The sequence below is a fragment of the Fistularia commersonii genome, chromosome 8, assembly GCF_037954325.1.
Source record: "Fistularia commersonii isolate RoL2024-O1a breed Wild chromosome 8, RoL_Fcom_v1.0, whole genome shotgun sequence".
NCBI lineage: Eukaryota > Metazoa > Chordata > Actinopteri > Syngnathiformes > Fistulariidae > Fistularia > Fistularia commersonii.
The window spans coordinates 10,303,321-10,317,765 of record NC_141291.1 but is presented as its reverse complement, the minus strand read 5'-3'; the positions used below and the strand labels follow the sequence as shown (position 1 = coordinate 10,317,765).

General features: G+C 39.8%; 1 protein-coding gene across 4 annotated transcripts in view; it reads right to left on the bottom strand.

Annotated features, from left to right (window-relative positions):
* The window catches only part of kiaa1217 (KIAA1217 ortholog), an 80,365-nt gene that overhangs the window by 43,060 nt on the left and 22,860 nt on the right, over positions 1-14,445 (bottom strand). For 3 of the 4 annotated variants that reach the window (XM_086151092.1, XM_086151093.1, XM_086151091.1), the window contains exon 2: positions 103-389. In XM_086151092.1, coding sequence (XP_086007218.1) covers positions 103-389 — 287 coding nt within the window. Of the gene's footprint in view, positions 1-102; positions 390-14,445 lie in introns of those variants that run through there. The other variant, XM_086151096.1, reaches the window with a different exon arrangement.

Sequence of the window (14,445 nt, the reverse complement as noted above, 5' to 3'; positions counted from 1 at the left end):
GGATCAAATATTGGAGTAAATTAATAAAGTACAGTTCAAGTTCACCAAAAAACACAGAGCAGGTTCAAACAACCTTACATGCAGACTGTTCAATCCACTGACCTGCTCCCGCAGCCTTTCCTGGTGGCCCATGATTGCAGAGGCGTGATGCGGGTATTTCTGCTTCAGATGCTCCAGGAAGGCCTCTCTCTTCTTGTCCATGTCTGACGGTTGCATAGCCAGGATCTCTCGGGTGCTGCGGGCTCCCCCTAACGTGTGCCTCCGAGGGACAGTCCGGCTTCCTTTGGCATCTCCTCTGGAATTGGCTGTCCCATCTGGAGAGGCTTGTCTGCGACTTACGTGTCCCGCGTCCTCAGGGGAGGTTACCCTCAGATTGCCTTTAGTTTGCTCTGATGGGCCAGAGGGGACACAAAAACAAAGGTTGAGAAAAATGTGCCGTGCTGATATTTTGACATCAACAATGATTGCGTGCACGGATGTTATCCTGTCATCGATCAGGAGGAAGGTTTGTCACGGCAAACGCAATGTACACGGATCTTGGATGTTGTCAGGCGTAACTCTGTCTATAGGTTTCAGTCGACAAGAAAAAAGAAAAATAGAAGAAAATTTGTGGGTCATGTCTTCTGCTGAGGCAACGGAGTAGAAAAAAAATGGTCTGTTTTCAATAGTGTCCCAAACTATCACATAAGTATGCTGTTTTAAATTTCAGCTATAAATCCATAATTGAATGAAACAGAAACAATATTGCTAGTGAAAGACTTGATTGGAACAGCAGTTCAGGCATCTTTCCTTTTCAAAGAGCCAAGGATATCAATTAATATGAGGAGACAAATACAGAGAGAAAAATCAATCCCAAATCCAGAGCTCTGCAGACTATTGACAGAGCAGGAGCTGCCAAATGGAATACTACATTTATGTGTGAGATTTTGACAGAAGATATTAGGATCTTTTCCTCTGTGGGATGTACTTCTGACACAGCTCTGTGCTGATGGGTGTGTTTACACGATTCTTTGATGTCGACATCTGGGTGAGAAAAACGTTTTAAGATTGGGCCTAAAATTCTTTGAGGCATATTTTCTCTTTTCTCCTCACATGGAAATACTCTTTGTATAGAATTAACAGTTTCTAAAGACAAACGCTTGGCACAAGGAAAGAACGAGATACTCCAAACGCAACTTTCTCAAACACGAAAACATCTTCACACTTTGTTATCACTCAGGGACGAGTGAATGTGACAATAATTTTCCATCCTCCTTAGTAATCCATTACATTTCTGGAAGGTGGAAGCGGGTAAAAAGTAACAAAGCAAGCTGGTCTGCTGGCTTGGTTTCTTTTATTGGCAGGTGCAACTATGATGTATGCACTTTAGAGGGAAACTGTGGAAAACAAAGGGCCTCTTACACAGATCTGCTCCTTCACAGTTGAAAAGGATATTTCAAGTGGTTAGTGATTAGTTTGTGCACGGTTTTATACAGCTTTCCTTTGCTCCTTTAAAAGCCTGCCATCATGCTGTGAGCCACTGATGAGGAAAGAATTTCTTGTTTTCCACAGAAAAATATGTTAAGATGAAGGCAGACATGCAGTCAACTGGTCAGACAAGCTGGGGCCAAATCAAAAATTAACCTAATTTCAGCTAACTGTTATGTATTCTTTCCATCAGTTATGTAATTTCCTGGATTGTCACAGATAGATCTTTGGGGAAAAAGCTGCTGTGATCATTAAGAGAAAAAAGGAGACATCATTTTTGATAAATAATAAATGGTAGTGCGTCATGGTCATACCCATAGTAACAAAGCCTCACACAGCTCAAGCTCAGAACCACAGCATGTCTCATGTACTTCTAGTGCTATTTTTAACCGCCAGATAGTTTCCCCACTGCTAACCAAAGTGCATTCAGCAAACCCAACTGACTGAGCCCCCAAATGAGCTGAAATCATTTGTGGGTGACATGTCAGGAACCTCATTACCTTCCTTGTGTGAGCAATCTTTATCTTCATCTGCAAGTTCTTCTTCCATTGCACTTTGAGGTAAACAAACAGTGACAATGACAGAGTGAGGCTGAGGCACACAGCAGCGGACCTGCTGACGGCTTGCCTGCAGATTCCAGAAGTAGCTCACGTGGAAAAAGGGGGCTTCAGATAGACCCTGCCCCACAGCCCCAGTATAGTCTTGAGGGGATTTAGAAAGTCAACTGCATTCCAGAACACAGAGCGAACAGCCCCCCCGCCTCAGACTGAGAGCTCTACTACTACCACCAAAGTGTGGTGATAGAATGTGTAAAGAGCATCGTAAAACACATTACAAAGCACATTAAAAAAAAAAAAACACGGGGACACACAACACCACCAACAGAAAACAATTTCTGTCCAGTTAAAATTGAACTCCGAAGACAAAAGGTGTCAGTAAAACTGTCCAATGCACATGCGAGCCCAGTCTGTTCTTTGTCACTGTCTACAGGATATCTCTTGTTTTAACTGCCTGTCTGTGCGAAGGGGCCCACCAGGCAGCAGAACACCAATCCAAATGTGTCATAACCTACTTCTGAGCTCTGTCCAAACTGATACAGTGTAATGCACACAGCTAATATGTAATCAAATTATCTGATCAACACTGCAGATTGAATCTGACCTGCAGGCAGCTTTGACTCTGTGTTTGCTCTTTGGTTTATAAAAAGCAAAAAAAAAAAAAAAACAACTGACCTGCTTGCTTCATGTGTTTTTCAAATATATCTGTCTGTTCATATTTGGAGCTGATGTGCATCTTTTAGTTCAAGCTGTATATTTCTGTAAAAGTGTGGAGTTCTTTGCTGCTGTGACTCAATATAAATGTTCAAGAACAGAGCACAAATTGATGGATCTTAACAGTAAAACGTGAGGAGATCAATGGCCTGGTTTGTGGGCCATGTAATTGAAAATGGTGGGGTGAGCACATGAACAAACACAATGCAGCAGCTGACAGATAATGACTAACATATGGAGACAAGTCTCCCTCCCCACTCTCTGGTTTCAACTATATGGACACATGAAGTTGGACGTTTGAGGAATCATGTAATTTGGAATTGTGATCGGATTTTTCTGGGTATGAAAACGGCCATATGCTGAACTACAGTATACTGTATGCTCCAACATATGTTGATGATTTACATGTCTAAACCATCAGAGAACAGGCTTGAACCTGTTGCATTTAGCAGTGGCTTTATGAGGAAAAGCTGAGAGCTGCACAGCTGGTTGAGTAAATGCTGTGTTTTGACATGTATCTGCTGGAAGCTTACAAAAAGGTTAAATTGAACATTTATTTGAAAAGACACCCATTGGTTATTGAAAAGGAGTACCAATAAAAATGCTTAATTTGTAAAATTTGTTTCCCAGGCATTTGCCTATCAGGACAAGTTTTAAAAACATGCCTGTGGAAGTAAATGTTGACATATTGTAGAGTGTAGACTGTAGCTTTACATTTCTTTAACATTTGAACAAAAAATAATCTAAAAAAAAACATTCAATATTTAAACAATAATAAAACATCTATAATTTAACAACTTATCAATTCAGCCAAAGATCTTACATTTAAGTGCAATATATGGGTCATTGTCGGTCATATTTTCCCACGCTAATGGCATGTACTGTAAATCACAGTGTTGCAAAGTCACAAGCAATAGCATGGCAGATCTAACACAATTACATGTTGAGGTCTGAAAAACCTGCTGACTTTCATCATTCAATGTTTTTCACAACCAAAAACATGATCGTCACATAGGTAGGGAAAATGAATTGTGCCTTGCACTGATACCCGGGAAATGTCATTGCTGCTAACATGAAACAATTGCCATTGAACACATTTGTTACAGAAAGACACTGTAAAGAGCAAGGCGCCCCCTGCTATTGACCATTACTTTCTGACTGCAACATATTTTCAGAGGAATGTTTTCCTGTCGCACTTCCACTCTCCTCCGTTATTACTGTCTCATAACTATGCAGTTTGATACAAATGCCCTGTTTTGTGCATCAAAAGCAGGGCAGACAACGCTTGAAGACATGGAGCAATAGACCTTAAACCACTGCTCTGGTCCTGATTGTCCGACAACATTCTTTATCATCACTTGGGATCACACTCAGGATATCATATCAGCTGCTGATGTGCAACATCTAACATCCAATTATTATGAACAAGCATTTCAATTCACTGCAGTAATAACGACTGCATAACACATAATGCATGTTCAAAAAAATTCTCCAAGGAGCTTAAATAATTTAGTGTGTCTGCAAATGTGTCAACTCTTTAGTTAAAACTAGAAAACACTCACGACTCTTGGATGGATTGATGTTAATTTGAACAAACATCTTACACTGCAGGTCATAAACTCGGTAATGTCTAGACAATGTTGACCATCTATAATTTCAGTGATACTTAATTTGTCACAAATAGCATCAAAAATTGTGTGTATGTGTCAGGCTCTCTTGCATTGAGGTGATTTACACATCTTGCACATTTTGTCTATCCCCACAATTGTGGGTTTGTTTTCTCATCCCTCATCCTTCCTGTGTGAGAACGAGACCTCCTGATTCCATGCTTCTCATTTATCACGTTACTTTTTTGCAACGGGAGCCAAGGCGGCACGCAGATCCTGCTAAGCTACAGTAGAAGGCTTATGTGTGAATGACTGTGGAGGTGACCTGCTAAAAGATTACAGAGAAAGCAGCTCATTTCAACACAGACACTGATTGCTGATCTGAAGGATAAGCTGTTTCCTTGTAGGTAAATGACACCAGAGTTCAAAACCTCCCTGAAATGCAGTCTGGCCGCATTTCTGCTTTCTTGCAAAAAAAAACATGCGCTCATGTGCTTATAATCTCCTGTAGGAAGCATCACACTTCCCATCCGAGTATCTGCTTACATGTTTGTGTCATAAAGACACATTTTTCCGGGCGGCTCAACAACTTTGCAAACAAAAGGTGGAAAAAAGGCTTTGAGAGAATCGAATGTCCACCAACAATAGACACATTAGAAACCTTTCATAAATGTGAGGAATTTCACTTATACATCAGCCTGAGGCTCGTTGTTGAGAAAAATTGCCCACTTGTGAAATACACCAATCAGACAGGCCATTGTGAGTGAGATGAACTTTACCCCAGCCTTCTTCCATTCAATGAGCTGAACAACTTTTTTGATTTGTGAGGCTGAGTGAGTTTTGCGTCAGAATGTCAAAATTCCTAGGAGGAGCAGGGTATAATAGTCTTGTTTTGTTTTTCAACTCAATGCTGTCCAACCACAGAACTCTATGAGTTCAACGTGGCTGTGGATATTTACGCAAGTTAGAGAGACTAGTACTCCGTATTCCTGCCTTGATTCACGTTCTTTCTGCACTCTTACTATTTCCCAAGGACCAAACAATTTCCTTTCACCTCTGTGTGTGTGTTTATGTGGCCGGAAGATTCAAGAGCAAAGTCCAGAGCACGTGTTTTTTGCAGACATAATCGCATTAGATCTACGTCATGTGTAGTGTCACACTTGTAAACTTCAGTGTTTCCCCACTGTCACTACGCTGTCCTCATTTAAACACAGCTGTCTGACTCCGCCAAGAATAAAATAAACAGCAACTATGAACTTGTCCAATAGTTGTCCAATAATACATGACGTTCTCCAAGAGATAATCATCAGCGGCTTTCGAAAAGTAAATAGGATTCTTCTTCTGAAGTAAAATAAAGCACACAGCTACTCCACACAACTGTTTTCTTCTTTTTAACTCATATTATGCCTATTTCCAATCTATTCTCTCTGTTAGGCCCTTGTTAATGACCACTGGTCCATGTCCCGTCACCCACCATCTATTTCACTTTGAACTAGGACACGTGTGAGTGTGCATTCAAAAAGCGCAGTATGTGAGATGTACAGGATTGCCCAGGATTGCTTTTTGCTCTGGTTGAGCCGAATGAAAACACATTGCTGCCGTGCTGACAGGCAGCTGGCCAGGAGATCGAATTACAGCGGCAACGTATAGTATATATATGAGATGGTAGACTGGGTTGGTGCATGTGATATCCTAAACACAGAGAACTTGACAGCTCATACGGGCAAAATAAAAATTAAAAAAGTTAATTCTATGTATGATTGTCACTCAAACTATATTAGATATTGAAACTTGATTTCAGCCCTCCTTCAAAGTTAAATTATTTATTCCAGGTGAGCCTTAGCTCAGGTGAAAAGATAACGCCCACTCTACTGAAGAGACAACATGGATCAACATGTTGCACACAAAAGTGTCCTTTACGGTCCTTGTCAAACTGAATTATACCTTATCTCTATATATTACTTTGAAATCTTTATTCACCGAACCAAATTACTTATTGTGTTCAACTGTAACTTTGCTTCCCTTCACGCTCTCTCATCTTGAATCGCTTCACGTTGTCAAATTAAGAAAACGAATGGCATTTTGTTTTTTTTTTGCCAGGAAGGAAGGCCTTTTAATTCCATTCTGTCCCTCTACAACAGCCTGAGTGCAATTCAAACACCGCAGAAAGCTTTAATGGCCAGCTTCAATGATCAGCACAAACATTACATCCGTCTGCAAGCTCTCCAAACAAAGATCTGTCTGGTGGCGTCCCACTCCTGTGAACAAATACTTTCATTACTATTTAGATGCACTGTATTTTGCCCCCACCAGGGTGTGCTGTTGAATATACTCTTGATAGGTCATGCAATTATCAGGAGGGACTTATGAGAGTTGCACACTTGCGAGTTGGCAAAGCAAAAAATGCTCTTAAAAATTTACATGGAAATTTATTAACTGAGAAACTTGAGTGCCGCTTCATGAGCCACTGTGTTCGCTGGTGTGTCTGTGTCTGCAATTATGTGTCTGTATGGACACAGTGGGTGCACACTGACTCACGGTAAGACTGGGTGTAATTTGACCTATCCATAGGCTCAGATGTCTGCCGGTCTTCCGTGACAACAGTCTCTGTGCCAACAGTGAGACTGGTGGCGTCTCGGGGGTGGGATGGGGGGTTGGTATGGAGAGATGCTGAGAACAGCTGCAGCTGGATGGAGGAAATCTACTCAGGAGAGGCTCTCCTCTAGCACTGGAAGAACTTTTTCTCAGGGAACTGAGCCACTCAGGGTTGACCTCTGTGAGCTCCTGAGAAATGAAATTTCTGGGAGAGAATCATCCTATACTGGATAAAACATCAAACGAGCTTCACTGCGGTTAAATTTGGTCACACCAAACCCCCTGTGAGTCATCTGCTTGACATTCCTACAGTAAAGTAGGACTGATTTTCAATGTCTAGCACATTATCTGGGGTAAAGACAAACAATCACCCTGCATGGCACCTGATTCTGAGATCGTCTATCCTCCTTTATGGGAATGGGGTAAGTACAAAATAGAAAAACTATGATGCATTAGAAATAAAGAAAGCCTCAACGACACCTTCCTATAAATTTCCATAAATGTGAATTAACATGACACAGGAGAGTACAACATATTTCAAGACTGTTGAATTAATATAAGTTAATGCCAGGTGTTAAGATAGATTACTGTGTGTATGTCTGTATGGGTGTGCTTGTGTGTGTGTGTGTGTGTGTGTGTGTGTGTGTGTGTGTGTGTGTGTGTGTGTGTGTGTGTGTGTGTGTGTGTGTGTGTGTGTGTGTGTGTGTGTGTAGGTGAGAGCGAGAGAGAGAGAGGAGAAGAATTAAACTTTGTTTGTTATGTTTTGGTGTGTACATCAGCTTCCAGCTCGGTCAATTATTTAGTTATTTAGTAGAAAAACAAGAAAAAAAACAGAACTTGGAGAATTCTTGGACTCTTAAATTCAGGTGAAGAAAATATTTTTGTGTGATTTAGTGCAGACCAGTTTTTCAGATATCATTAGGGGTGGCAAAAATGCTTGATACTGTTGAGATTTAAGGTTATCAGGGAATACATATGTCTTTACACAAAGCCAATACGATATTATTTATTAATTCTAAAATGCTGGCCCTAATTCCTGGTTATGTCTTAAGAAAATTTCACATATTACATGTCTTCTTCTTTGGTCTAAAGCTTTAACACAAAGTTAAACAGGTGGTTGTGATAAAATGCTAAACTCTTGGATATTCTCTAATTTTGGTACAACAGTGTTTTTGAATTGGTTAACATTTATGATCAGGTATCAAAAAGAAACGCTTGAGCGCAAACAGCAGAAAAGTATTCAAAACGCCAGCGCGTGCAAAAAGCGTATGAGCTGAATAGTGAGATGTCACACGCAGGGACGACTTTACATATCTCGTGACAACGAGGCAAAAGACAACGCTTCTTTAGACGGCTGATGGCAAAGAGACTGGAGAAATCATAGAAAAGTTTTCAGCAAATTAGACAAATCTCACATCCTTTTGCTGCAGAGAATTAACTGTACTTTTAGCAAGCACATCATTTTCACTGAAATGTAACCTTCAATGCCTGCTTCTTTATAGGTTTATTAAAAAAGTGATTGCACTGCAATTGACTCTCCCTTGTTATAAGCTGCTTAGGGCCTGGACTTTGCCAACCAGTCAATCAAGAGCTGCCCACTCGCCTCTTGCCATTTTATATTGTTCCCACTTTTCCTCTATATGCTAACATGGTGTTATTGTGCGAAAGCCAACATTTGCAACTTGAAATACTAAGTCAGACGTTAGTTCATGATTTGGGGTTTTCAATGGTCTGCTCATCTCAAAACTATGCATTTTTTGAGGCCAAGTATCTTCAGTTGTGTGTTGTGTGCTGGTCAATGATTTCACCATGTCTTGATTTAATGAGTTGAGCTGCTGGAGTGGGACTGAAAACAAAAAACAAAATCTTTCTTTTCACAGCAGCTGTACTTTAAGTAGAGTTCTATGGAGTTGGTTAATATGTGTAATACTTTGGCCAGATCTTTGAAATCAGGAGTCAAATCAAGAGGAATGCCTTTACGTATACACTACAGTACAAAAAGCAGTAAACCTGAGGAGTTCTTCCAGCTGCCCCGTGTTCTAAAAAAAAAAACAGTAAATGAAAATCTTGAAAGGTGATCATATCTGTGAGAAAGAATAAAGTGAGACAACCCATGCTTTATAGTGTGGCAGTAAGAAAATGTTAGAACTTTCCCATGGGAAACCAGGGGAAAAACTACCCGCAAAGTTTAATCATAGCGAGACCTTGATGATCAAGCTCCCACGGTTCAGGTCAAAAGTTGTATCGGTGGGAGGGGGGTCTCAGGAGGACAGATGCAGAGGAGTGCCGCTAACTGATTAAGTGAAAACTTTAATCACAATAATTACTTCCTAAAAAAAAACAGATGACAGTTATTTTAATTCAGACATGAATTAGCACCTAGTAAAGAGCCAAACATGCACAAGTGAAATCTAGTTTAACTACCTGCAACCGCAGACATGGTGAGAGAGGAAGCAGCACGTAAGCTGAAACTTTCAAGTCCTAACTATCAGATGTTAAAATGCATGGTCTTGCATGGTCAATGAAAAGGTTTTGATGTTGCACCTTAAAAAAGACTGTTTCCAATTCCTTTTAATCAGTCATATCAGCATAATTACTGGGTGCATCAGGCAGGATAAAGTTAGATTAAATCAGTTAGTTAGTGTATTTAGTGAAATTATTTAGTGGAACAACAGAGTAAGGATATAGAGAACAACACTTCTATTTAACATTTGCTCTGTTCATGATATTTCAGTGTTGTGCTTAGACATCAAGCCAACAGCTTGGCCCGTGAAACCTGAATTCAAAGCACAAAACCATAATGCTTCCTCTTTGAGAAAAAGAAAATTATAAACTGGATAATGTATGACATTTTTACACACATTGAATGTGAATATGAATATTCTGCGTTCATGAGCGTCTATACTCTGTGAACCTCACTGGACCAACTCCTCAACCTCGTCTACTTTCTCTGTATCTAAATTATATTGAAATATACTGCTGACAAATTATCTTTCAACAGTTTATATACCGAATATTGACAGTGACAATGATTGATTTGAATCGAACGATGCCCCATGTTAACGGCGCAGCTTATATTGGAGGACAAAAAAAAAAAATCCATGATTATGAGTCAGCAGGATCGCCTTATGGAAATGACCTGACAATTAATTTACCAAGCAACTTATAGTGGCTCATTCACATGGACACACACGGAAGAAGTTGCCAATTTAGGTGAATTCAAATTTCCTCTGGGGCTCTGCATACAAAGCTCCCTCCACTGTCAGAAGGCGGTACCCTCTTGTTCTGTGGCAGAGGTGGATATACTGTCTGAAATATGTTTGTATTAACAAAGGTCTAAAAATAGCATGAGGAAAAGAGCACACAGACACAAGGTCTCCATAACTGAGACCAGGAGAGGACATTTTCAGAGAAAATACTTTTTCGGCTTCAGGCGCAAACCAAACCCTAACGGCTCTGGAACACTCTGATTGGTTATTAATGACATCATCCCTGGGGCAAGCCAACTCCCACCCTGACAGTGTCATCAATGCCGAAGCATCCTAGTGATGTAATGCAGGGAGGGCCATGACAAACATTCAAGTAACGCCCCTTTTTCTACCCCCTTTTCTCCTTCTGTTTCTCCTTCCTCCATAATTTCCTTCCAATACACTTTACATCACAAAACCCAAAAGCCCTATCCACTTGTTTATCAGTGCACATTATTTGCTATTACTCCCTGCTCCATTTACACCATTATTCACATTCTTGATCTAATCTGTTTCCTGCAGCTGTAATTAGACTATAGATTAGAGATCATGACAATGTTTGCCCACAGGTGTGTTTAAAACCTGAAAATTTCAGGTGAATGTGGGCATCATTAAAATTGGGCTGATAACTTCGCCAGCCGGGGAACATTCAGTAATATTTACCTGAACAAACACAAGAGCAGTAGGGTTTTTACGTTTTTTTTTTTTTTGTTTTTTTTTTACCACAGATGAATCTTCAAAGTCACAGAAAGTCACACAGCGTGCCTTTACAGAACTAGTATGTTTAGTTCCCATTTCATTTATTCAGACTATTTTTTGGCCAGCACTTCACATCTGTTTTTTAATCACAATATGTGTGCGCATCTGCATGCATGTGTGTATGTGTGTGTGAGTGTGTGTGTGTGTCCTGGGCAAACATCCAGAGCTCAAGCGGATTAGTGAGGGGGACTCTTCTCTGATCAAAGCAGCACAGAATCCAGCTTACTGGGACATACTGTATAACACATAACCCTCATGGAAATACACGCTGCAAACTCAGAGACCACCGACTGCATTGCAGCATGAGCCCTTTGAAGGGGAATGTCTTTATATGGTCGTAACATATTCTGGTCAGAGGAAAAACTCCCCAAAGCTAGAAATCTAAGCAATGACGCTGAATGCTGTCATCAAATGCTGAGTATGCAACGGATCCGCAAAAACTGGTGAACAGTCAAACATTTATGCATATGTTCTTTTTAAAGTGTTTTTGAGGAAGATCTTGGCGATGTTATTGTAACAGAGACTGTATTTCAATAGATATAACATAATTCAGTATTGTGTCATCAGTAATTCAGTATTATTGTGATGGTTTGATTACGTCGCTAACTTTACAGAAATAAAACCTTCCTTCTGCGTTTTATATATTTTATTTATGTATTATTAGCCTTTACCTTGTCTCTGCTTGTGAGGGTGGATGGCATAGTGCTACAAGAATGAGCAACTACCATGTGACTCGGTCTGTTTCTAGCGCTAATTCCAGGAAGCGATTTGAACAAATCGTATAAATTCCGTCAAAAGAGCAACAATACTTTTATGTTGTCAGTTCATTGTTTGGTTTTAAAGCTCGAGACTGCCAGATTGGGTCTTCTATCGCCATTAAACCATTTTCCGACCACAGCGGGCAGCAGCTCAAAACTTGTAGGATCGGATTTTTGAGTTTTAATCTATTCTGTGTTGATTTGGATAACAAATGATAAAAAAAACTTTTTATATACAAATACAAAAAATTAGGTGACTATCTTGAACTTTAAATGGTCTCTTACTGAAGTTATCAAAATATCTCTAGTTCAAAGATATATATTTTTTAATTATTTGGTCATTTCTAGCTATTCTCAATCAATTTAGGTACTTCCTTGGTTTTTACATTTTGTCACCACTATTCTAACTGAAATACTAGATGGTTTCAAAGTGCCATGTGAGAAACACCACGGAGATAGTGTTTGGAGATAAATAAAAAGAAAAAAGAAACAAAAAAGTTGGCTGGAGAGCGAAAGAACCATGTGACTAATGCCATTGAGAATCTAGCTGAGAGAAGAGGTGAGGTCTTTTTCGTAAAGGAAGTCCTTCATTGTAACTCCAAGCTCTTCAGTCATTGTAAACAATCATTCCTGGTACTGTAATAAATAATGTAATAGCAGTACGGATGCCCGCGCCTTCTGGAGCCACTTCTTACTGTGGTCACACCTTAAAGCAATGCTCACTGGCTGAATAACTTTTGCCGTGAAGTAAAAATGAAAAGCTTCCACCCTGGCAAGAGGAATTCTCAACTGACTTTATGATTGCGGGCCAGCTGCCTTGCAAGGATACCAGTTTTCTTTCTTCACATCAGGAATCCATCGGCTACAGAAAATACTGGAACATTTTAACAACCTTGGGTTTCCTCATATGAACCATTACAGACAAAAAAATGGGTAAAAAGAAGAATTAATGACATACCTTCTCTTACCTGGTGTATATAAATACTATGCTAATGTGGTTGTTGTGTGTGTATGTGCTTAAGCAGGCAGCTGTTTAAAATAACTATTTATGCAAAATAACATAAGCTGGCATGTCACTGCTGTGTTCGCAGCTGGTTCTACCTCACTAGATTTAATTCAATTTTGGAAGGCATCTTTTTGAATCCCTTATGACACTGACATTTAAAGTGATGTATGTGGTTAATCAGTAATAATAATAACAATAAAAAATGTCCAGAATGATGGGCCTTCTTCACCCTGAGCTTTGAAAAGATTTGCGGAGAAACTTCAGGGCTGTCATGATTACTGGTTGACTCTAATTGGGGCCTGCTGATACTTTATTATGGATGTGCTGGCAGTAAATTCAAGTTGAGATAGTGACTGTAATTAAGTTATTCCTGAGCTCCATAGAGAGTCTTCCATCAAATTGTCTGAGCTTGACTAAGAGTCTAAATGGGATGTGTCTGCGTCTAATAATAAAAAGCCTATGCATGGCTGGGATCTGTCATCCTGAGAGCATATTGGGCAGACTGGCTAAATTAATCGAAAGCTGTAGCATTTAAAGGGAGTTGATATCCTTCCGAAGTGAACAAGTCATGATAATCAAATGCCACCTTTTCAGAGGCTAAATGTCATGCTTCCATCCCGGCAGTGGGACGAGGCAACAAGCACATTTCAATTCAGCTGCACATATTCCAGATAGCTGATACTGTATCCCCTTTCTTGTACTGCCTCATTATGTAAGTAGTGAGATGTTTATTTTGTGATTCCTCTGTGGTTCACCACCGACATCTACCACGAAATGGTTTTAGCATGTGTCTAGTTGCCCATTGGCTCCAGGAGTCTTAGATCTTGGAGGGCTGCAATGAAGCAGGGTATTGTTGTGCCGCTGCCCAGAAGGAGACACACACTGGTGAAAGGAAAACCTGACAGGAAGGAAACTTCGAAACAAAGTGCTAAGAAAAGGTGATTAAGCCCACGAAGGACACAAATGTGTTTTGGTCTCTGGGTGAATACAAGAGTAAGGGGGCTGTTTCCCTTCTTCCGGCAATTATGAAACTGATGGAAATGTTCAGAACGTAATGGAGTGCCCTGTGGCCCTGAATTTTAAGGGAAAAAGTGAAAGAGAACTTGTTGAGATGGAAAATATACATACGATGATAGGCCGTAAAAACTTCTTTACACCTAATAATATGGATACACTCTGTAAATATAATATAAACATATAGTTTCTAAAACATTCTTGTGAAGGGGGTTGAAAACATAAATTTCAACAATCACCGTAAGACTGCCAGGACAAAAAGAGGTTAAATATAGGTTTTCACACTGTGAAGCTCTGTAAAACATTTTCACACTGGCTGATATTTCGTTTATTGACCATTATTATGAACGCTGGTATATTTAAACTGATATTTGCACATCCAGCACATTCAGATGACATTGGGTATTTAGGATGAAAAACTCATTTGATGCAGAACAAGAACATTGTGCATCATTTTCCTTTTTTCTACTGTAACACTGGTGGCTCTATATAACCTATTGAGAACGATGACAGGGGAATGGTAAAAGACTCTCTAATGTTGGAGAAAAAAAAATGGAATAAAGCTTGCTTTTCATCAATCTTGAAACAGCCCGGAGAGGAAAAACTCACTGCCAAAAGAGTTTAGTCTCGAAGATCTATAGACCAACAACTTTCAAAGGAACTTTAAATTGGCACGTGGGCATTATTGATGACGGCATTGAAATGAACTACATAGCATGG